Source organism: Onychostruthus taczanowskii, unplaced genomic scaffold, assembly GCF_017590055.1.
Source record: "Onychostruthus taczanowskii isolate IOZ18803 unplaced genomic scaffold, ASM1759005v1 scaffold11, whole genome shotgun sequence".
In the NCBI taxonomy this organism is placed as follows: domain Eukaryota; kingdom Metazoa; phylum Chordata; class Aves; order Passeriformes; family Passeridae; genus Onychostruthus; species Onychostruthus taczanowskii.
The window spans coordinates 9,407,837-9,433,438 of record NW_024497629.1 but is presented as its reverse complement, the minus strand read 5'-3'; the positions used below and the strand labels follow the sequence as shown (position 1 = coordinate 9,433,438).

Below are 25,602 nucleotides of genomic sequence, written 5' to 3'. Positions count from 1 at the left end.
GCTGTATAAAATATAAAGAACTATTGCTGCATGCATTTTTAAATGTATGCCAATCTCTTAGAATTGTGTATGTTGATCTTCTGTGAAAAAATAATTGAAGCTTTTGTTTTTGTGGATCAGCAGCATTTTGTGAATAAGAAATAGCATTTGTTTTTGCGGATAAGAAAAGGCATTTGGTTGGCTTTTGTTCTCATTGTGCAGTTCATAGCAAGTAGAGATAACAAAACCTATATTAAATGCAGAATAGATAGGCCTGTCAACCTTGGAGAGCCACCGGTACTTGACAGAACTTGTGGCCATGTTGGTGTTCAGACAAGGTTGGAACAAGAGCTGCTGTTGTGGTATAATTCATCTCCAGTAATTGAAAGGAAGTTCCTTGTTGAATGTAATAAAGCTGTTATCTTTGGATTGTGGAGGGTTCAGTTTAAGATTCATTAGGAGCTGTTTCATTGATTTGGCATCCTTTCTTCTCTTCTTTTTCTTGCTTGGCTGGGTTTTTTTGGCTTTTGAGTTTTTAAAAAAAAAATATTCTAGAGTGCTTGACTATGCCTCATAATCAGAGTACCTGTTAGAACATTGTTGCAAATCACTAGTCTTTGCATAAAACCAGTACCTTGCCCACATTTTAAATTTGTGCTGCCCACGCAATCTTGACAAGAAAGGTTTGGAGGCTTTTATCTTCCACCAGCAGAACCATCACTAACCAAGCCACTTGTCAGCCCCTGGGGTTTCTTTTAACAAAACAAAGCCCATGGTCCTACACTCAGAAGAGCGCAGTGACTGGATTTTTAGCATAGGTTCCCTAAATAGTTAATAATGTTATAATAAAATAATGTTTTGTCTTTTTTATTAAGGCTTACATAGTGACTCCCAGTTTGTACATAGCTTGGGTTTTTACTTAAAGAAAGCCTATAAACCCTCAAAACTGGATCAGATTTCTTTTTTTTATTTCATACCTTTTATTTGTAGAGAAACTTTTAAAATTTGTCAGGAAAACACCATAGGACAGGAAGAGTATTTTGGAGGGTTCCATCAGAAAAGTAGATTTTTGTGTTCTTCAGAAGCATTTGGGGGGTATCAGCTCAGTTACTAGTACTGTTGCAATAAACTGCCATCAGCATTCTGGGGAATGTCTCAGAATCCAGAACAGTCCCCAGGATGCTGGGGAATAGAAGACTCCTGGGGATGCTGTGTGGAATGGGTGCCGTGCTTGTTTCCTAAGGTAAAAAGTCTGCATGGCTCAGCTACTGGTTGCACATCTAACCATAACACCTAATGGTAGCAGCCTTTTCACCTTGCTTTCATGCAGGGGCACCTTGCTCTTTTTGCTGTAGGAATTGTGGCCTGACCTCTTCTCTCACCTGGGTTCATGTAAGCTAAGCTGGATGCAGGAAGCAGCAAAAATGCAGAAAGCAGTGTGGAAATAATTCACTTTACTGGGTAGATGTGAGATCTAAAGGAGCTGTGACCTGCCACATCCTCATTTTTGCTGCCTGTGCCAGTTCATTGGAAGCTTGTTCAGGTGTATATATGTCACACAATAGAATTAGTTGAGCATCCTTACTTCATCCTACAGCAAAAATTTTGGTAAGTGCTCAGCCCTTGCTGTTGATGCTGAGGAAAATAAGTAACTTTCAGTGCTAATACTCAGTTTTTAAATTTAATAGCTATCTGCAAACTATCTGTCACAGGCTGCAAATTCAAGTGCTCAAGCTAAAGACTTGTAGAATTAATGCTGTTTGTGTAACACCCATTCTGTACATTATGTCAGTCTTTAATTACATGGTGTTATACCACTACAGCATAGGGTTTTAGTTTCATATATTGGAAATTAGATAAAATTTTTTGCTTTTTGAGAAAAAAAGTTCTTGAATGGTGTTCCAGATAGGACACATGAACAGACAGGTTTGTTTTTAGTCTGGAGCATGATAAGTTTATTGAACAGGTTATATAACCAATTCACTGAAATTTGGAAAAGGACAGTATACCAAAAATCCTTTGGATATTAAGTGTATTTATGTGTAAAAATGGGCTTGAAATGAAACGGAATCATTGCTTGTTTAAACAGATTAATCCTCTCTAAATAATCTTCAGGATTTATGCTGGTCTCATATAATGAACAAGACAGTCTTTGTCCTTATTAATGCATAATTTGTTTTCTAGGGTGTGGAGTTTGTGTTTTTTTTCCCTGACTTCCTTTGAAGCTTTAGAAATTGTCCACAGCTAGAATAAGAAATAGGCAATGTTAGCTTTCTCAGGTGCCAACTTTGTGTGCTTTGTCCACATGCTCAAGCATGACATGGTCACTAAACTCGAGTTCAGGAAAACTTTCTGTTTTCTTCCACAGGTCAAATTGACTTTTGACAAAGGGACTTTTTATGCCTGTCTATATAGGCAAGTAACCTGGTGACTTGGGCAAAGTAGTTAAGACTCTCAGATTTCCTTTATACTTGAATTTATTTTATGCCTGGATTTCCTCTCATGTCCTGGGCTGAATAACCCCCCAACATGTACAGCTCAAAGCTTTCTGAACATTGATGTTAGATGTGTGCTGCTTTAATTGTCCTGGTGTAGCCCAGGACCACTGGATGACTTCTGGGGCAAAGCTTCTGGTTTTGTTGTTTCAGAAGGGAGTCTGGTTGTCATGAACCAGAACTGCTTTCAGAACTGAGCTGGCCTGTGGTAAATGCAGATTGCAAGGATTTGCTTCAGAACCCCACTGCTGCCCTGAATTGGAGAACTAACATAGATGTGGTTTTGTCCTCTGTAACATGTTTTGTAGTCCTTTTTCCTAGGATAACCCAAGAATATTTGATCTATTGCTTTCTGTGGTAGCGATCCAAGACTCTGCCAGCACACTTTAGCTCCTCTGCTTCTTTTTCAGCACACGGTAGAACATAATAGCACACAGTTAAAATAAGAAAGTGTTAATAAAATATTAAAATCTAAAAGTTCATTATAGGAGTTGGGAGTTGTTGTGATGTCTCTGTATATGGTGCAGAAGTATTATTTCTGGCTCTTTCTAGGGTGTCAGATGTTTGTCTTGTCTTGGCACGTTGTCATTTTTACATGTGAATGGGTACATGCAAACCAGAATGAGGTATGTCATACTTCTGGCATATCAGTGTTAAAGTGTAAATAATGACTGGTTTTTGTATCGAGTAAACATTTTTAGCAATAACTCTGGAAAGCTTTTTTTTTAAAGCCCCATAAATTGTGATTTCAATAACCTTTTATCTGACGATGATATCTTTGTGTTTTGCTCTTTTTGAAGCTCATGTGGAAAATGAAGAACAGTATACACAAGCACTGGAGAAGTTTGGTGGCAACTGTGTTTGCAGGGATGACCCAGATTTGGGAACAGCGTTTTTAAAATTTTCTGTGTTTACAAAGGAATTAACTGCACTCTTCAAAAATTTGGTAAGAATTACTTAAGAAAAACATGTTGGAATTTTAAAGCCAAAGGCTGTATTTTGGAATTATAACAGCTCTTCATATTGAAGAGAATTTGTGTTTTAGCAACCACTGTTCTTAAAAAATTCTCAGCTTATGAAAACATCTCATGTGCTAGGTTTTCCCCTTGCTGAAGTCAAAACTCAACCCAAACCAAAGAAACCATAAAAGACACCACCACAACATAAAACCACAACAAATCCCCCTCTTCCAACATTTCTCACACCTAAAAGCTTCCCACAATAAGTAGTTATAACATGCATTATAAAACACACATCTCAATTTGCTTTAAATTGTGAAACCAGCAAAACCCAACTTGATATACTGTGTGATCACAATGTTTTACTTTACTTTCCCACTTTCCATTTGTATTTGTGAAGGGAGATTTTAGTGGCCCTGGCAGAAAATATTTTTGCTTCTCAGGGAAGTGAGTCAGGGAAACAAAAATCAAGCAAAATGCTAAAACAACAGTAGCGTCCATTGGGGACCAATGCTACAGCTGAAGCCAGTAAGTCTTAAAAGCCTCTTTGGTGAGCCAAATGGGATGGAGCCAAATGGAAGAACTGGATTTTTAATTATAAATGGAGAATTTTCAGCCTCAATTTCACATTAATCAGAGGGTGCAAAAAGGGCAGATTCAGATTACATCCTACGAGCTAGAGCTCTCCCCTATCTTAAGTACCAAATTTACTTGAATTCACAGAACTCTTATACCAGGGGCTAGGAAAGGGAAATGACCCAGATTCCCAGGAGCATTTAAAAGTCTTTGTCTGCTGAAATCAATGGCATGAAGACACATCAAATGCTTTTGTGAGTCTAGACCAAATGTCGGTAGTTTGCAGCCAGCTGGTCATAATCACTTCTTTGGGGAATGTTTCCAGCTGATGGGATTTAGACCAGTTCCATTCACTCTCTGATGTTGTCCTGTCTTTTTACCCAATCATGACACTGATGAATATAGCCACAAATGTATTTGTCAACAATGAAATGTATTGCATATTGGTTATATTGATTTGAACTTCTCTGGATGTGCAAATACTATCTGAGATTATGTATCAGAAGAGGCATCCTGATTCAGTGTGAGTCAGTTATCCCAAATCTCTCATACAGAGGCAGGCAGCTCCTATGGAAAGGAAAATTGAATGGGTCTTCTAATTGATACCTTCTGTTGACTAAAACCCCCTCTCTATCATATATTAATTGCAGTATGATGAATTCATTATGCAAATGGATCTGGGAAATGTGATGTTTAAGTGGTTTTAAAAAGCAATCTGCTAAAAGCTACACCCCCTCCTCAGAAAAATCTTTCAATGTATTACATTTCAAGAACACTTCTGAAGGCTGGAAGGTGTTGCTTTTTTACCAAAAATCTTAGCTATTTGTTCTCTTAAAACCAGAAACTACTATCTTTGCAAAATGTTTCTCATAATAATAATTTTTCTTCCACACTTTGGAAAGGAAAACCACAAAATAAGTATCTATGGGAAGTTGGAATGCATGTTTTTGTTACCTCTTGTTATCTACCTAAGTGTTTTGTGTGTCTTCTCCAAGGAATATTTGTAGGGTTTTTTGCTGTGTATTGTTTTTTTTTTAGTAGCAGCTATGTCCTTTTGCTTCAGTTTGTGTGTATAAGAAGAGGCTCTGTCATAAGAGAGTAGCTAAGTCTGTAGTTTTTCTCAGTTTTGTGGTTCTTATTTACTATGTTTTTGAAGGGAAGAATAATTTTGCATAGGCATGAATGCAATTTCTTTTTTTTAATATTGCAGTAGCATAGGCACCTTCTCTCTTTATTACTGTCTGGTGAAGAGCAGGTCTCTGTAAAGTTCTGCTCCTTCCTAATATGTCTCATATTTTTGAGGTTTGAAGCTTTTTGTTTTTTCCTGACTAGCAAAGGAAACCTTGAATTTGGTGTCTCAATAGGAAAATAGTTTCCTCCAGAAAGAAATACATATGAAAAAAAAGACATGAACTTCATTATTGTTTGTATCTGCCACATTTATGAAAAAGAAATCTGGAATAATGAAAAATTATAGCCTTATATAGCTTTGCCTATTAGAAGTTAATGCCACTAGAAAAAATTTTTAGTAACTGGTCACTTTGAAAATCTTTTCATAAATTCAGTGTTTGAGGTCCAGTTTTCTAGAAGGTTAAAAGGGTATTGACCAGTATAAAAATTTCTACAGGAAATTTGGGGTGTATTTTGTTTAAGTTATAGCCATATGTGCATTCTCATAATGAGGTGATGTGTCCAACTCTGAATGCTCTCATCATAATGATATTAAAAGCATTCTTCTCTTCTGGTGTTTCCTTGTAGCACTCCACATGTTTTGGTTGTAAATATTTTCATCAGAAATGTAGCTGGGGCCATGCAACCTGCTACTGTTGAAAAAACATTCTGAAAGGTACTCTTTAAATAGACCTATCTCTGGAGTTTCACACGGTGCTGAATTTCCACAGAAGATTTTAACTGAAGTGGATGGGGAATGTGCAAGGAAGTGAGAGGACATGTTCAGACTGGAACAGATGCCAAAGCTATTAACACTGGCAAGGCTTTAGGGCTACTGTCAAGTTTTGCTTTGTCATATATTTTACTTTTGTTTCTAGAGGCTGATGTGTTCTGTCAGCTCTTGGCCTGGACGGCATTTAGAGCTGTAGCTCTACAGTGCTTCAGCACACAGATTTTCCTTAAACTTAAACAAGGTAGAGGAAAGCCATTATAAAGCTGTTCTGCTTTAACTGGAGTTTCAGGTGCTTGCTTTCCCTAACAATTTTTAAAGTTTCCCAAAAGGCTTTGAAGTTTTTATGGCCTTATCAAGGCATCAGTGTTTTAAATTATTTCAATAACAGCTGAAGTGTTTTTGTTTTTAATCCTAAAACCTGCATATTTACTATTCAAGTTAAGGTTTAGGTCTTGAGGTTTTTATAAGTTTGCTATGCTGCTTTCATGTGTGCACTTTCAAATAGTGCATAAAATTTAAAAAAAAACCACCCCAACCTTTGTAGTTTTTCTTCACTTTTGAAGGGATTTATAAATGCATCTTCAAGAAGTGAATTTGTATTTAATGTGTACAAGATCCTTGTAACCACTCATTTTAGCCATTCTACCCCAGTTTGCATTATTTGGATCACTTTGTGATACATACTGTGCAACTATTTTCTCTTGCCAAATCTCTGATATAAACTTAAAAGGTTTTTTTTCAACTTCTTTTTTTTTTAAGAAGATTGAGCAATCAGTTTGTCTTTTTGGTAGTGAGAGATCTGAAAATACTAGATGCCATTTTCAGAGATAACATACTACATTTAGTGGCAAGCACAATACTGCTTGTTGATGGCAACCTAATTCCTAATAGACTTGGACCACCCACTAGAGTAGGAGGTGCTCCCAGCTGGGTAAGGTCTGTATGGTACTTGCTTATAGTGTTAATTATTATTCCTTCTTAGGTATAGTGCCAAGGGATAAAGGTGTGAGTCTTCATATGAAAAATGTTAGGACAAGGAAAGGCTCATTGCAATATGTTTGCATTTTAAATATTTTCTCCTTTAAATCCTATTAAATTGCTGCACTGAGAAGAAATAAACTCTAGCTGTGCATTTTTGTCAACAGTCCTTGAAATGGGGTTTGATCTGTGAAAATGAAGTAGCTATTTAACAAGTACCATTTTCTCTATTTGTTGCTGTTATACTTACTTTTTTCCTTTATTTTTCATTTATATAAATTTAAAGATAATTAAACAAGCTGCATTGAGAGGAGTGGATCTGATATTTCCACTCTGTGGAAGATAGCTGGAACTAAGAGATTCTAATTTTTATTAATAATCCTTGGAGTTTTAGTCAGAAAAAATGGAAGAACAGCAGTGGTATTTTTCTGACCATATGCTCTCGCTTTACTTACTTTTTTAAATGTAAGAAGAAAGAAAATTTGCTTAACTGTAAAAGGTAACGGCAAAACTGAAGGAATTATCTTTTCTGTATTGTGTAATGAACTAAAAAAATTTATGCCCAGAATTTTCTTTGTTTAGACCAAGGCGTTAAAACACAATGTTTGATGCCTGAACCTTCGCAAACATATTTTTGTTTACAAGGACTTGCTGAAGTACATGAGAAAACTCTACAGGTGTACATGTTTGAGATTGGAGTATTATATGTGGAGCTTAATGATTTAGGTTGTGAGCTTTCAGTTTTTCACCAGTACACCTGAGGAAAACTTGGCTAACAGTGTGAGTTAAAAAAAGGGTACTCTTTGATTTATGCTTGTGGAGATATAAACCAAGATGTAATAATGGATTCAGCTCCACCTGGAGTCAAATCTTTATTTTTTTGCCAAAGGGTATTGATCCAACTGGAGGAAATTCAGAGGACAGTAATAAAACATTATTAGGGCTTCAATAGCTAGATTTATGAAGAAAGTTTAGAAGAATGTTTACTTCACAGATAACTCTTGATTGTGGAGGAGGAAAATAATAAATTGTGTATAAATGGAATCTCACTCTGAAAATATTAGGTGAAGCGTCCCAGAGGAAGTGATAGAAGCCTACCACTTAGGTCTTTCAACCTAGGTTAGAAAATGTGCACTCTGGAGTTCTCCACTGGCAAGGAAGAAGGGCTAGAATAACCCCAAGCTTCTTCCTTCCTTTTCTTTTGCAGCTCTTCTTTTTATGCTTTTCAGATTTCCTGTGAAATACTTCCTAATAGAGAAGTTTCCAGTCTGTAGTTTGCATATTGGTGCTAATCATGGGGCTGATTCTGAGTAGTCCATGGTGGCTACACTTGGTATCTTGTGTGAAGGCATTTTTCTAGGCAGCTGTGCCAGCAGCTCCATGTGGGCACTTAGTGGTGCTCAGCTCCTGTTCTTCTGGAGTCATTTTCCCTGTGGCATAGTGGGTGGTGGGTGATGTCCCAGCTCAGCCACATGCTGCAGGGGAAAGGAGGTGAGGACAGAGGAAGGACAGCACTGTGTCCTTGTATGCGAGGGGAAGACATAGTGCAAAGATGAAAGTTTGTGCCACCAGTCTTTGTTACACATTTTTCTGAAGTTTTGGGGATAGATGCTAAATCTTAAAGTTCAGACAAACAGTGTTTCATCTGTACAGTGCTCATCAGAGCATCTGTGGATGCTCTGATTTCCACTTTCTCCCTGCTGTGTTGATTGGCCTTGTCCTACTAAAGCTCATGTCACTAGGAAAATTATTGGAAACTATTAAATCCAATAGCACTTGCCATAAAAAATAGAAAATAACTTAAATAATGATTTGTCAGCCGGCAGTACTGCCATCACCTGCACACACACAAGCTCACTGATGGTTGAGAAGCCCACAGCCAAGTACACAGACTGCATCTAAGGTTTAGTAATGGCAATAGGAGACATACTGCTCAACTGCCTGCATTTTAGTTTAAACTGAAAAAGTTTTAAGTTCTGCATGTTAAGACAAGTATTTAACTTCTGAAGTATACTGAAAAGGCTTTTTTTTCCTTTTTGCTTGGATTTAGCAGACAAAATCTACAGAAGTACTATGGGCACCAGTATACAAAGCTTTTATGGAAAAGAGCTTTATGTTAAAGTAATCAGGAGGGCTGGCAAATGAGGGCTGGCAGTGAGTTTAAATGTTTAACCATAGGCCTTTAAACCACTTGAACAACTCTCCCCTTTACAAATGCTGGCTTGCTTGTTGCCTCTACCAGCACTTCTGGCAGCTATGTGTTTTGTTTATGTGCTCTCTCCCCTGCCACTTCTTCTCTGAGCCTTCTCCAGCTTAGGAAGTTTTAATTTTTTACACTGTCATCTTGTTGGAAACTGTCAGAGGAAAACTGCAAGTGCCAAAGCAGCAAAGTTGGAAGTGGAAACAAGGTCAAATTTTTTTTTTTCCTTTCTTTGTTTTTTAACCATGTGAAATTTGCTGGTGTTCCTCTGAGACGGGATGATGTTAATTTCTGTAAAGCTTTCTTGCATCTTGGTGTATTTTTTTAAAGCTCATTTTAAAACATAAAGTCATCAAAATGTAGAGTCCATTGCATATGTTCTAGCTCCTTGTGCTCTGCACACAGAGTAGGAGCTGCACATATTAGTGCTTCTCTGTATGCCAAAAATGGGTCTATATTTTTAGATAGTTCAGCTTATGCTTCTCAAGAAAGAGAGCAAAAACATGTAAGATCTTTCATCTGTATATTGCTTGCTGACTTATAAATATGAGGGAGTATGATTCATCTAACTGGGTTAATAATGACAAGTTCATGCATTATGTATGTTTAGTTTTGTTACAAATAGAATAGGAGCATTGGGAATACAATAGACTGATGGTAATGTACAGGTGATAGCACACAGAAGGAATTAATTTGAATAGGCAAACATTCTCTAAACTTTTTAAAAAAATGTAGAGGTTTTGTCCTGTTTTTTTGGTTTTGTTTTTGTTTTTTTTTTTAAAGTTGCTTTGGACTCCAGGCCTCATGGTGTGAAATTCAAGCAAATATCCATAACTATTTTGGAGTCTGATTATTGTTTACACATGAGTATGTTTGGGATAATACTTCAGATGGTTTATTTTTTTATGGCTTGAAGAAAAATCAGTTGTCTTGAGTCTGCTGTTGAGAAATGCTTTCTTCTTTATTCCTGTCTACTGAATTTGAAGAATAATTAAATGTGAAAGTATTAATCCTTAAGTTAGACACTTGACTACATCATACTCATAAAATAGAATAACAAAGTAGAAAACCTCATGTGGGAAACTATCTTGAAAGAGACCTCTTTTCCACCTGAATAACCATTCTGGATGTGCACTTGCAGCTTCTAGAAGTTTTGGGGTTTTTTAATGTAGGTATTGTGCAGTTTAAACCTTTGCACTTATCCCCTGTATCTGTGACCTAATTTTGTTACCTTTGGGAGTGGTTGTGCTGATACATGAATGAGGTAGTACTGCTGAGGTCTGGGGGGTGGATGGTCTCCAGCACTGCCAGCTAAGCATGTGTGCATGCTGCTAATTCAATTTTTACAGGAAGTACTTAAGAAAAATGGCCCCAGTACAGAGCTGAAATATAACTTGTTTATTCTGAAGGGCTGTGACTGGGTCCTGCAGCTTGTTGGGCAGGAGAAAAAGTAGGGTGGAGGAGGGGAAATATGATTTGTGTTAAGAGTTTGAAAGACCAGATTTTCTGTGTTTCTTTAGCTTTTTCATGCAGAGACAATCTGTGTAACCATTAAAACTGATGAAGATTCACTTTGACTGGTGGCTGAAATTTCAAGTAAAAGCAGTAAGGTAGTTTCTTTGACGAGGAAAGGTGGGGACAGTGGGGCTTTGCTGGTTTGTTTTAACAACAACTGTTATGTATCATGGACTCTGTTCTAGTGAGGCCACCAAGTAACTACAGGGTGATAATGTTTTGTATTTTACAATTCTGGGTAGACTGAAGCATCCATAATTGGAAATATTTCTTCCTTGAAATTTTAGTATTCTTTCACCTCTGGATGGGTTACACTAAAGGGGACTTTGATTCCCCTGAAATAATTCCTGAAGAAATAAAAGCATTTGTTCCTACATGACGCAAAGTTCTTTCTGTAACTGGAACATTTGAAATCCATCTTCATGTCAGGATTTCAGAGCTTCTTGAAAAAAAATCCCATTTTAAAAAAACACTGTAAAATACCAAAAAAAGAAGTAACTCATGCAAGGGCAGCTTTCAATGAACTGCTGCAAAATTTATTCTGATTTTTTTTGTGTTTGTGTTATTCTAAAGTATTTTGGGGGTTGCTCCTCAGAGCAACAAATCCTTTTGAATAGTTACAGTTTAAACTCTCTGCCTAGATATTATGATCCATACCTTGAATGTTTTCCCTGAATCATAAAGGAGTTGATATACAATCTTTTCCTAGCTGTCTTATTCCTACAGTCTTTCTTGGTTCTTTTTACTTCCTAAAATATTATCATACAAATACTTAACAAAAACCGTGATTATTTTACCACTGTCTTAATTTGAAATAATTTTATCTTCTTGAAGTACTTATTTTCTCTTGAATTACTTACATACTAAAGACTTCATTAAATTCTTATTTCAAAGTTTGCGTGAGATAAATAAGGCAGATGTATTGCTTTTTAAAAACAAATGGAAAATATTGGAATGGTGGCTATTTTACAGGCCAGCATTTTTTGTCTTTATAACTTCTGTCAGAGTAAAATGCCATGTATTGGGAGAGTAGCAAATGTGCTTTATGGAATAGGTCTGAAGAGGCTGGAAAGTAAAAAAGGTTAATGTAAAATATGCTCATGAACTTAAAATTATCAGTGCTTAGAAATTAAATGGTTCTTTTCATAGAATTTAAATGGGGAAATAAGGCAATGTAAAAATTAGTGGTCTTATTTTGCAGACACTGTGGGATGAGATATTTATAATCAGGAGTAGTTCTGGAGGTTTCCTGCTGGTTTGGGTTATAGTGTTTCCAGAGTGAGTTTAATTAACTTGTGTTGCTTCCATCTTTGATTACTGGCTATGCTGATAAACATCTCCATAAGGCAGGGACAGGAAAATAATATGTAATATTTCCTTGTGAAACTTTCTGAAATGTGTGTATTAAGACAGTTTATGTTCTGTGTCTAAATATATTAACTGATTTGGTGTAATTTTCTTGTTACAGATTCAGAATATGAACAACATAATCACTTTTCCATTGGACAGTTTGCTGAAGGGAGACCTGAAGGGAGTGAAAGGGGTATGTCTTTCCTCCTATTAATATATAGGACTGTTGTTGGTACAGTAGATACATTTAGCAAGTGTATTGATCTTATGTGTTGGAAGGTGTAGGATTCTCAAGAAATGTATTAGCTCAATAAACAGAACTTTGGGGTTTTTGTTTGTATTTTGAGGGTTTTTTTGTGAATCAAGTCATCCTTTCTGTTTGTGGATTCACATACCTCATGTTCTTGAGTATGTATACAAAACAACATTTGAGAAGCTTTAAAAGCAGGTCTGAGATACAGAAGATAAGCAGAGAAAGAGGTGTAAGATTCATATATTTACTTAGTTGCATTAAGGGTAGTACTGTATTTTTAAGGATTTTTAGCATTCTAAACTTACCTGGAACTATTAAGAAACACACATGAGAGTGTATGAGCATATTTTTTTTAAAGAAGCTGAAATCTCTTTGTTTATGGCCCAAGGACATTTCCTATTTGAAATAACAGCAACTTAAGACTCAAATGATGATATGTTTATGATAAATTTCAGAGCCTATGGCGGGCAAACTTACTTGGCTTTTGCTTTGTTTAGTAGTGAGCAAACAGGAAGTGACTGGCAGCTATTGTTCTAGGACATCGAAGGAAGAAGAAAAATGTGTACATAGACTAAAAATGGCTTCTGTAAATTACTGGAGGATAAATAGATTATTTATATTATCTTTGTGTTGTTTGCTTACCACATTTCACTCATGTTTTTCTCTATGTCAGAATAAATACATTTATTACAATACAGTGCTTCCCCTCTGCCTTGAGAATATAATCAAATGCTACTTCAGTTAATTTAATAATTGGCTCAATAATTAATTAACATGTAAGAATTAGTTCCTAATCTGTAGTTGGAAAGTTTTCCAGCGTCTGACAGTTGTAGTTGTCTGTTCTCTTGAACTTCATCAAAATTTCAGCTCTTGCATTTTTAGGCATCAGTGAAATAACTTTACAACTTGTTAAGATAATTTTATCCAAATTACCTTATTTAGAGGAAAGAAGATAAAGGCATTTGGAATAAAAGTAATTCAGAATTCTCACGGAATTAGTTATGCTGAGCCATAAGGTCTATACTGTTCCCATTAAGTCAGTGAAAAATCAAATTTTTTAAACTTCAGTGTGATGAATCAAGTTCTTAGCCAAGGCTATACTGCAGCCTTGGGACAGGGACTTTTTACCAGAAGAGGCAGAGATAGAATGATGAGAAAGTAGTTACTTGGATTAATTGCACAGCGTGGTCTTGGGACAGCATGTTGGTATACTTTTTAAGGAGTAAAATGGAGCAATAAAAATCATAGTAAAGAGCATCTTAGAGATGCTTTTAAAAACATGAGTGTATTAATTCTCTGTACAATTCAGTACAATTATTCTATGTGCGAGATTGCTTTTGCACTCCCCTTAGAAGAAAGAGTGAAGTCCCTTATTCTAGTAGGCACTGCAAGGGTCCAAGGTGTGTCTTCATTGTTAGAGCCACAGTATTTTTCATGTAAATAGCTGGCTGTTATTTTTTCTCTTTTCTTGACAGGACCTGAAAAAACCCTTTGATAAAGCTTGGAAGGACTATGAAACAAAAGTGTATGTATCTTTTAAACTTTTATTTAAGAGCGAAATGTAACTGAAATCTGTAGAGGTTAATAATGCTTAATGCTGAGGTTGGATGCTCTCAGCAGCTGCAGCATGTACTAGAAGTGGATGTACACCTATCTGAGGCTGGGGAGTTGTGTCTTATGTTCTGGATCTAACCTCACTTAGCATAAGCCACTTGTTTGGAGTTACCAGATACACTGTTTAAACAAACAGCAATAAAATAAGTTTATAAAAACTGGAATTTTATATCTAGCTAAATAAATTGAATGAGTCAACAAAGCTCAACACCTAATATCAAACACAATTTATTTCTGGTTCCTAGTAAATCTTAAGTGGTTCAGTGTCCTGCATCAGGGACAGTTGTTTCCAAGGCTGGCCAGGTTAATTGTATTAGTACAGGTGACAGTCTCTGAAGTAGAATTTTGTAGTGAGTTTTATTCCACATTACAGTATTACCTGGATTGACTATCAGTTTTGTGTCACATGTCCAGTGTCTTTGTTCTTCTGAAATAATGCTGCCTTGCATCAGACCATCTCTGATGATACAGGTCCAGAAGAATCAAGTATGATGACACTATTTAACATAAATAACTTGGAGATCCACAGTCAACTAGTCTGGCTGAAAATCTAGCAACATTTATGTTGTTTTTTTTTTTTAATTGCACAAAGTTACAATGATTCTCTGGTGCCTACTTAGTTAGTCTGTTTGAAGTCTTCAAAAATTATTCCTGTAACTGGTTTACCCACAAAAGCAACCAGTTAGCTAAATTTCATTATTCCTTTTGTGAATAACAATGAGAACGTTCCAGTTATTGCTTTCTAGCATCAAATTGTGAGGAAGACCTCTGTGGCTTTTGGTTTTTGAAACTGCCTGGATTTTCATAAAAGGACATTCTGAAATATTGCGATAAACCTCTGGTCTGACACTCTAAATCCACAGAAGATTGTGTTCACTCCAATGTTTTATGGTCCTGACACTGGTAAGCAGTGTCATTTGGTGCATACCAGTTATTGACTATTGAAGTAATTAAGATTTCTAATCATTGCCTATGGCAGTAGTTGATCTCTGAGGACAGGCCTTAAATAATAGTCCTATATTTTAGTCTGCTGCTGTCTAGCACTGCTTGATTGCTGGATCTGGAAGCTTGTTTACTTGTGTGTTACTATTCATACTGACAACCCACAAAGTTTATGTGCAGAATTTGAAATAAATTTGTGCACTGCTGGGACATACACCAAGAGGAATGTTACTACTGGACCAAGACCTCCAGTGCTTTTAGATTTCTGATCTAATATTCACTAGGATGAGTGTGTTGAAGTGATGTAAATCATTTGTACTTGATCAGAGCTGGCATTTCAGAGTCAGATATACCAGAAATATTTTCAGTTGTTATTTAATTTAATTAAATACTTGAGAAGTAAGAAATACCCTTAGAAAATGTGTTTGTATATTTGGGGATTTTCATTTGAGGTATGGACATGTTGGAAATCTTATTTTGTGTGCTGTGTCATTCAGGACCTGAAAACGTGATGCTGACGACGTGTTTTCTGTCTGTGGCATTGAATCCATTGTTGCTTGTATGATATAATGAGATTTCTTTCTTTTTCTTTCAACTGGCTATCCTTTAGAAAACCTTTTCCATGACTTTGCTTTCAAGTAAGACACTTGGATTTTGATCTGAAATGGGTTTCCTTTTCCGCAGTTATCTCTACTTTCTGCAAGATTTTTTAACGAATGAAGCAGACCTACTTGACAATGCTCATTTCTAAGCCATTTATGTGTCAGGTTATTCAACATGCAAAAGTTGAAGGTAGCACACATTCATCAGGAACATTTTTCAGATCCGTGAACTATTTTTCTGGTATTTCTAAGTGGTGGGCTGGTATAATTACTGAGTGCTGTGGTTTTTTAAGTGGTTAGATGAAAGCTCCACATCAATATTTTGAAGTTTTAAGCTCTTAATCCAGTCTGTTGGACTCCTTGACTTTGATGAAGACCAAAGGATCATCTGCTTGAGGCTCAGGATAGGGAGCCTGGGAATTCTGTGTACAAGACAATTCTTTCAAATAATGAGCTGCTCTTTTTTTGCTTTTTTTTTTTTTTTTAGGCTGTTCTACAACAGTGGAAATTACTTTTCGTGGCATAAGGTGGGCAGTTAGGGAATATTGTTTTTCGATACAAGCTGTGTTGCTTATACTGAGGAGCAGACCAGTTTTCCATGGTATTGTTGAGTTAAATTCAGTCTTGGAACTACCCTGAGACCCTGTAGGACCGTGGAATTTGTCAGACCTCTTGGACATAAGATCAGTTCCCAAATAAATTGAAATGTTACGACCTGTCATTATGGAGCATTTGTCTTTAAAAACTGGAGGTGAGAATTTTAATAGTGTGATTTTCAACACATGATGAGAATATTAATTTGAGCTTGAATTTGTTCAGGTCATCTTTTTTCTCATACTAATTTTTTGACATAGGAAAACAGTGAGGTTTCTCTGGGTTGCTATTATACATGCTGCTGAGGTTTCTTAAGAAAATAACTCTTTTCATTCTGTGGCTGTTCTGAATGAATCTAAACTTCCTTATAGCTGTGTGTTTTGATCATCTGTGGCAGTGGGTGGATGCAGAATCACCTCAAGAAGTCTTAATTGCAGATTTTGGGGGTTTTGTTGTGGCATCTTCATGCTCTCTGCTTCAATAAAAAGGACAAAGGAATGGGGAGAGGTAACCTCAGTCTCACCTACAGCTTGTGTTGCTAGAGTAGAATGAGAATGGTGGATGTAGGTGCTGATAGCCAGAGGTTTGCTCAGCTGTCTTCAGTCTGTTACTTTAGATAACTCCTTGTTTGAATTCTGCCTAAAACCAGTTCTAGGTGTGTGTGCTTAGTGAGCTGTCTTTTCCAGAGATTTCTTCTAACATGTGAATAACTCTTTTTAAAATTCTTCCCCCCTTTTTTTTTCTTTCTTTTCCTTTTCCCTTTTGGTTAACAATCTATTCAAGGCTGCTAGGCTGCTCTTTTTCTGCACATGCCTCTGTATCATATGCTTAACATCATATTGTTCATCTGCATTTCCTAGTCACAAGTACAGACCTGTGAAGCTACGTGCCCGATAATGCATTGGTGTTTTTGTAGTCTGTTGAGAAGTGATAGTTTTCATATTGATTGCTGTCTTTATAAGGAAAAATTTTAAGCTTATTTATCACACTATCTCATCTCTCTTCCTTGCACCTTTGTGATAACCTCTTGGGTGCAAATATACCCAAGTGTGACATATTTGAAAAGAAAGGAAGTTAATTTAAAAATTGCATCTGCTTTGCTTTATTCCCATAACAAGTTTTGATATTCAACCTCTCTCTGTACTTAGGTGTGTTTAAAAATTCCTATGTATCTAGTTCTTGTTTGGGAGAGAGATGCTAAGATCCTTTCTGATGATCTTGTATCACCATCCATCATTGTTGATTACTATGCACCTCCTTTGCTCTGGAGCCACCTAACTTCTCAGACTATTTTCCTCAGGATCACCTTAGCTGAAGTAAAAGAGGGAAGTTGGAGCCCTATTTCTCTGTACCCTGGGGCTGCTCTTGTGTAAGGTAGTATGAGGAGAAAGCAACCTATAGCTTCATGCAAACCTACTTCAGTCAAAAATTGGGACTATCCTGAGGTGGCATTCATGAATAATTTATACTTTCTCACCACCAATCATTAACATGACTCAGTTGGAACCATAAAGATTTTAAAATGTTTTTAAAGCCTTAAAGCAGTGCATTTCTGATGGGACCTCAGTTACAGATGTTGTTTCCCACATAAGAGCTGGGAGATGCCACCAGAGCAGCGCAGCAGGACTGGTCTGTGTCCTTTGGGAGAGCTGCTTCAGGCTGGGCTCTTCTTGTTACGAGGCAGTTGCTTTCCCCTGTGTACTTAAACACTAATGGCAGGCGTGCCGGGGGACCATATGGGGAAGGAGTACACGTGTCATAAAAACTGCTCATTCTCCCAGCAGGCAGATCGGATTCAGCAAGGCGCTGAGCCAGATATCACCCACATGCTTCAGTTTGGTCGGTCCTGTTGTGGTAGATTCCGAGGTAAAGACTTTGTGTCAATTTTACACAGGAAATAGAAACATGAACTTACTGAAGCATATTATTCACAAATTTTTTTTAGCTGAATATATCTGTATTTTGGACATAAACCTGATTTTCCGGAAAAGAAAAAAAATAATACTTTTTAAAAAGAGAGTTGTCTTATTTTGGGGCCTGTAAATGTCTATTATCTTCAGAAGTCTTCTTTAACAAGTGTTGTGCTCATGCTATGAAATGTAAAGGTTTAATGGAAACTAGTGACCTATTTTTGCGAAGGCTGATTACCTCTCCTTTGCCATTCTCCTTTTAAAAACTGGGCATGAGGTCTTTTTTATACAACTGAGTGAAGAGAACAAGTTGTTTGAATGTGCTTATGGCATTTTAAGATCCAGGCATTAACAATACGTTACTGTGAAGAAACGCAAGTGCTCATATCTAGAAATAGCTATTGTTCATTTGTTTCTGAACTATTTGAAGTCAATGGAAAAATGAACAAAGTCAAATACAGTCATCTGTTAAGAAGTCTGCACAACTATTTAAGTGATGCTATTTCCAGTTTAGTAAACTCGTGTTTTACACAATATGAAACAATTTTGTCTGAAAATTCTGCAAGCATTTCTCAATTTACTTCTTCAGAGCTCTAACTTGACTCAGAAAGCCATTGATATTCATAGCTCCTAGATATTTCTGTCATGTTTCCTTTTAATGCAAGTACATAAGATGGAAGTGGAATCACAGCTTGTAAATAGTGATATAGAATGAAAGTGCTAAACAAGGTTGCTTAAATATAGAATCATAGAATAGAATAATACAATCATTTAAATTTGAAAATACCTTTGAGATGATCAAGTTCAGCCATAAATCTAACGCTGCCAAGTACACATCTAAAGCATGTCCCCAAATGTTACATCTACACATCTAAATACCTGCAGTGATAGCGACTCAACCACTTCCCTGGGCAACCTGTTCCAATGCTTGGCAACCCTTTCCAGAAGAATTGTTTTTCTAATATCCAATCAAATCTTCCCCTACTGTAATTTGAGGCAGTTTGTTTTTGTGCTATTGCTTGTTACCTGTGAGAGGAAACTGAAATTCCACTGCTAAAATCATCTTTCAGGTAGTTGTAAAGAGTGATAAGGTCCCCTTGAGCCTCATTTTCAACAACCTAAAGAATCCCAGCTCCCTCAGCCACTTCTCATCAGACTTGTGCTCCAGACGCTTCTCCAGCTCTGTTGCTATTCTCTCGACTTGCTAAAGCAAATCAGTGTCTTTGAGGGGCCCAGAACTGGACACAGCACTCAAGGTGTGGACTCATTGGTGCAGAGTACAGGGGGACTATCACCGCCCTGGTCCTGTTAACCACACTATTACTGATACAGGCCAGAATGCCATTGCTGGCTTCTGACCAGGACCTCCAGGCTCTTTTCTGACGGGCAGCTTTCCAGCCACTCTGTCCCCAGCCTGTAGCACTGCTTGGGGTTGTTGTGATCCAAGTGTGGGACCTGGCACTTGGCCTTATTGAACTTCATACCATTGGCTTTTCTCTATTGATCCAGCCTGTCCAGATCCCCCAGCAGTCTTCCTACCCTCCAGCAGATCCACATACCCCCCAGCTTAGTGTCATCTGAAGGCTTACTGGGAATGCACTCAATCCCCTTTTCCAGGTTATTCATAGAGATATTAATCAGGACTGACCCCAACTAGGGAATACCACTGGTCACTAGTGGTATTCCCCAGAGCCTGGGGAATACCACTAGTGACCAGTCACCAGCTGGGATAATTCCATTCACCATCATCTACCCGGCAGTTTTTTTGCCCAGTGAACAGTGTGCCTATTCAAGCCATAAGCAGCCAGTTTCTCCAGGAGGATCCTGTGGGAAGCAGTGTCAAAGGCTTTACGGAAGTCCAGGTAACCACATCCACAATATCCACAACATCCACTGTTTCAAGTCTAAGATTTCATATTAAGTATTTTTATTTTGAAAGAGATTACCTACAAATTAAATGGAAAAGTCTCTGGATGAATCTACACATGTTGTGAGTGAAATGATGAAAATATCTGAGCACATTTTGCTCCTTCTGTCCTCTTTCGCTTTATCATTCAGAGCAGGATGTATGGAAGGGAAAACCTTTCAAGCATTTCTAAAAGAAAAATACAACTTCTTCATTGAGGATTTGAGAGTTAGGAGAGATATACTTTACAATGAGCATTGACAGACAGTAGGGTGAAATGAAATGGAGGCTCTTTCACCAAAAAGCTGGAGGGCCCAAGCCTGGAGAGTCAGGCTGAAAAAGAAGACTAGACAAAGAAAGGATATTTGAAATTAAAATATCTAATATTATTTTGTCAAACAAAATAGCCTTCAGAAGCACTTTTTCCAGAGTGCTACCAATTCAAGTGTGTTCCTTCCAGGTGCTATTGTCAGTCTCTGCACTGTCTCATGTATGTACCCAGACTCAGCCTGGCTGACTGCTGTATGGAGAAGGAGAGGAAGAATGACAGAGTTGCTTCCCAGCCAGCCAGTTCACTACTGCTTCAAGTACACAGGGTGCTCTGATTTTTTACCCTTACTGACTGGCAGAAAATAAATACATGTCTTTGGTGCTTATTTGTACCACAATCTGTATGACAAAATTGATTTGTTCGAAATGAAAATTACGAGTTATATTGACAGATAGTTGCTTTTCAAATTGAAGTGGTAAAAATAGTCCTATATTGGAAACTGAATGAGTGAAACCATTCACTTTGTATCTCTTTACCTTTACTGTTGTAATTATTCATCCTGTATTTCAGCTTTGCTTGTCTGTTACACACATCTGACCTCACTGTATATTAGTTATGTGCAGCTGTCTTGTAAATGGACTGACGTGTGCTCACATTTTAATCTTAGTCAGCAAAGTGTGTATATGTGATATGTGCTGTATGAGCTCCAAGAATAGCAGCATTACAAAACATTTGCTGCTTTCTTATTGCTTCTAGGGTATTTTTTAGAGTTTTCACAATTTTCTTATTAATTTGGGTTAATTGATCTGACTGGAAAACCTGAATACCCTGCAACATTTGGAAATCTCACAATGTAGTGTTACAGGACTGTCTTTGCCAAAAGGATTTGGTTAATGTCACAATAGATTGACAGTTGAAGCTGAGTTGATCTTTGCATTTGGATAGGACACTCAGCCAGCCTTTAGCACTCAGAAGATTTGCATGCAAAAGGGCTGTGAGGGGTTTCTTTATTTCCCTAGATGTAGTATCAGTCAGATAGAAGGTAGCCTATTATTGTGGCAAAACAACAGGGTAAATTCTGAATTACAAAGATGAAGATGTAGTTAGATATTAAAAGTAAAATAATGAGAAAATGTAAATGTGAAATGCACGAGGCATGTATCTCTGATACTTGTCACTGAGAGGTGATTTGGGGTTTTTGGTAAAGTATGTTTTTGAGTTTTTGAAAACAGGTAGCTTCAAGGATATCTTTCTCTGAATTGCTTGATAGAGGTCAGTATATTTTCATCTTGGTTTAACTATTTTTTTGCCTGTGGAGTATGGTTTATCCTTTAAAGAGCAGAAAGCACTCTTTCACCAAAATCTAGCTTTCTTTAGGAGGAGTACAATGTATGCTGTGGTATGGTGCATGATGTTTGACAATGTTAGCTGTCTTTGGTTTAACTAGCATTGAGAGATACTTTATGGCACGCGAATAAACTCCCAAGATTTTGGAGGTGGTTTCATTTTCTTTTCATTTTCTTGAGTATTGTTCTCTGTAAAAAGTGAAAATATAATACAATGGTAATTGGTAGTTATTAGCCTACTCACACCTGGTCACACATTAGTGAGCTCTCTGGCTTCAAGAACTGCTGGTTCATTTGGAAATTGAGAGAATGGAAACATCCTGGATCTTTCCTCTGAGGTTTGACTGCTTTAGAACTATCAAGTATGACATAACTCTTTAGAGTGTGTGCTAGAAATGAGCTGCATATTCATAATTTTCTGTGAATCTTTTGTAGTGATTTATCTTTCTTGTTCAGGATTGTCTGCTTAACTCTTGTTTTCTGTGCCTACAAAATAGCATAATTGGTAATAATTGGGTAAGAGTGAGGACTTATGCTTCATGAAAATAAAACATTCTGGAATTGAGTTTTAATTCAGGCAACGGGAGGTTTTCAGAACATTTATTTCAAAGGAGAGGAGCTTCCTTCAAACGTCTGCTTCTGGTAGGATGTGATGGGCTGAGGAGGAGCACAGTGCTGGCTGGATGCACTGGCTGCTGCAGTACTGCACAGGGCTGGCTCTGCTGTGCCTGCCTGTGCTGAAAGCACAGTGGGGCTTCTTGAATTGCTGCTCAAAATGCTTCCCAGTGGGAATGTTGAAGGGAAGGATTAATGGAATGAATTCTTGTTTTCCCTTGCTGCTTGAGGTGTAATAGGAGGCAGTTCCTCATTTTTGAGAAGTACAGAACATTTTGTTGACTAGAAGTCCTTAGACCTTCTAGACATTTTCCTATAAGCTGTTAGGGTAATGTTAACATCAGGTTAAGAGAGTGCTTGAGACATGTCACTTTTTCAGAGAGAGAGCTAAGAGACACTTGACTGCCCAAGAGGAGGGAGGACAGTTGTGTGTGTTATTTGTTCCTCTGATCTCCTTCCTGTATTCCTTGTTCAAAAGCAGTATAGCATTTCCTCAGGAAGCTCTTTTCAGAATTTTGAGGTTCTGAACAGTATGAATGACAAACTAAGTCTTCAAAAAGTAAATACCCTCATGTATTTCTATTTATATTAGACTCATCTAACTGGGTTGTCAAATTATACTACTGCGTTTAGGAATATTATGGAGAATAGCTTTAACAAATGCAGAAGTGAGTTTATGGGAATAGGCCAGGCATTGGTTATTCATTTATATTCTGCAGAAGAACCTGTTTTATTCAGAGCTCTTGGAAAATGTTCATGGAAACTTTTAGGGAATTAGGACAGCTGGTCTAGCAGACTTTGAAGTCTGCAACACAGCCGGCTGGTTGGCATTCCCAGTGCCAACTGGCTCAGCAGCAAGTAGAGACAGCAACTGTGATTTTGGCTTAGGAAACCCTGTATATATAGAAGATGACTTGATGACAGGCAAGACTCAATAAATCTGGTGACATAACTGAACTTTGTTAACCAGTGTTTGCTCTGTTGGTATTAAACATCCCCCTATGTTTTCAATTAAAACTCATTATTTTTTCCCGTATTTTCTTTCTTTGGAGCAGGAACTTAGTACGTACTTCTCATTTACTGTCTTTTGGAATATCTGTCAGAACATTACTTTAACAGATGATTAATTAGATTTCAGCTACTGTATGTCATTGCTGATCTTTAGTCATTGTCAAATTTCAAATGAAATGTCATCTGGAAGTAAGTCATATGCAAAGCTACAGGAGTTTGGCTCCGCATCTGTCAGTAGACTTTGTGAATAATCTGATTTCCTGAGAGGCTGTGGATTTCTCACTTCATTGACTGATTCTTTTTGCCTTATAGTACAAAAATAGAGAAGGAAAAAAAAGAGCATGCTAAGCTTCATGGGATGATTCGTACAGAAATAAGTGGAGCTGAAATTGCAGAAGAGATGGAGAAAGAAAGAAGGTTCTTCCAGTTACAGATGTGTGAGGTAAGATTCAGTGTGAAATTATTATTAATATGGTGCTGTTTGTAGGAAAATTTTGAAAAATGCAATTGTTTAAGAGTAGCTGTGATATTAAAGGGAAATGCCAGGTTATTTATTGACTCCATTTGTGAAAACACATTTTTTTATTATCCTGATGGGCAAATTTTATAGAGAATTTAGATATTTTTTAATTTCACTAAACAGCTAAATTAATGCAAATAAAAGAGATAATAAATATTATAAAAGAGATTATAAATATTAAAAAAGAGATTATTAATATTATAAAAGAGATTATAATAACTCAGTCTTTACACCACTACTTCACTGTAAGTTATTTTAAGCCCTTGATCATTCTCTGAATTGTTCCTGTCCTGACAGCTGTTGCGTTATTAGGAGAGTCTCTAGTCTAGCACACTGCTGGGTTGGTACAGGAAAAAAGTGCTAGGGATGGAATCCAGTTGTCTTTCAAGTTGTTTCAGAATGTTTCTACTTCAAAATCTCTGTGATTTTGCAGTATGTTAAATCTGATGTGAATATTTTTGGTTTGATTCATTTAAGGATATGTCTGGTTCTGTGGTTGGGAATTCAAGTTGCTGTGTTTGTTTTTAGTACACATTAGCCCAAAAATACACCATGGGTGATTCTACTGCCTTTCCTGTGATGATGATAGCTAATTTGATTTATATGCCAGCATAGCATAACTGCAGTTGTCCTAGATATTTCTTTTAGTAGCTGCATGCACTCATACATAAGAGAAAAGCTTCACATTCCTATACAGAATCAGACTGAAATGTTCAAAACTGATTAAGGGATTTGAGTAACAAATAAACATATGGATGTTGTCAGCTAATTGCCTATCTGTATCCTTCCTAAGAAACAACTAGGAACAGATGCTTCTCTCTTGCTGTGTCACAATAAAGGAAGAGTTCACTTTAGTCAGTTGTAGTGATAATGAAGAGTGAAGTCTGAATTTGGATTAAATTACTCTAAATGTGGAATAGCTGAAGTGTATCCTGTATTTCTTCTGATTCTGAGGAAAATAAATTTATACTAGGTCACCTTTGAATAGTTGTGAAAGAGGACTTTGGTTTTGTTTTGATGGTAAGTGAGAAGGGTGACATATTGAAGTTTTATCATAAGTACAGACTAGTTCTCTGTAAATTATGGAAGTGACCTGAATACCAAATGCCTAGAGCTCCATTTTAAATTAACAGGAGCTGGAGAGGTGATTGTTGTAACTAAATATATCCAGTGCACGTGTCTACATTTAGGCTCATCATTTGTTCACCTGAACCAGCATAAGAAGCTGCAACATTGAAATCTGGCACTTGGATGCTGCTTTACTTTAGCTGATTTACAATAATTAGGATGTATGGTGAGAAGGGGAAACCCAGATGCATTAGAGCACCATTAAGACATTCGTTTCTTCACTTGGAGGTCACTGGCTGAGATGGGGTTAAATTTTTTTGTCATTTAATGGACAGTTAAGGACTTTGATCAATCATACTTCTGTTTGCATGGCTGACATTTTAGGCTGTGATATTCAGGGGAAGAGCTGCCACTTAATGTGGACTTTGTGCCTTATGCAAGAGGACAGTAGTTGCACTTCTTTTACGCTTGACAGTAGATTCATTGAAAAATCTCTTGCTAAACTGTAATTTGCTGTAATTACCATGTATAAGGATTTGATAAAGAAAACTATGAAATCAACAGGCAAATTTTAAAACTTGTTGAAATAATCACTCACTTTAATTTTAGCCGACTGCTTTCCTCCTTAATAACATCTGTTTAGTAATGAATTTAACAACTAGTGAGATAAATTTTTAGATGTGCTGCTAGGTGTAAGAATGGGTTCCTAAATGTACTCCACAAACCTTTTCATACTTTCTTTAACAGTGGCTTTCCTTAGGAGCCCCAAAGGATATTCTAACAATTTGGACATATCATAGTGAAATATCCTCACAGGATATCAAAAGTCAGCAGTGACAAGAATTCTTTTTGTGTGATTTAACTCTTGAAGCCACTTTTTGCTGCATTTTCTTTTAGGTTTTGTAAATCTGTAACTATTAAAACTTGTTGAAATATAATTGAAAATAAAGTGTTAAAAAAAAACCCTGTAGCAGTAATAAATAATTTGTTTTGTG

The 25,602-nt window shown here is 36.9% G+C and overlaps 1 protein-coding gene across 1 annotated transcript in view; it reads left to right on the top strand.

Annotated features, from left to right (window-relative positions):
- Positions 1–25,602, top strand: part of ASAP2 (ArfGAP with SH3 domain, ankyrin repeat and PH domain 2) — an 83,077-nt gene that overhangs the window by 19,629 nt on the left and 37,846 nt on the right. Inside the window, exons 3-6 of the mRNA XM_041421544.1 lie at positions 3,275–3,420; positions 12,074–12,148; positions 13,684–13,733; positions 23,332–23,461. Coding sequence (XP_041277478.1) covers positions 3,275–3,420; positions 12,074–12,148; positions 13,684–13,733; positions 23,332–23,461 — 401 coding nt within the window. The remainder of the gene's footprint in view (positions 1–3,274; positions 3,421–12,073; positions 12,149–13,683; positions 13,734–23,331; positions 23,462–25,602) is intronic.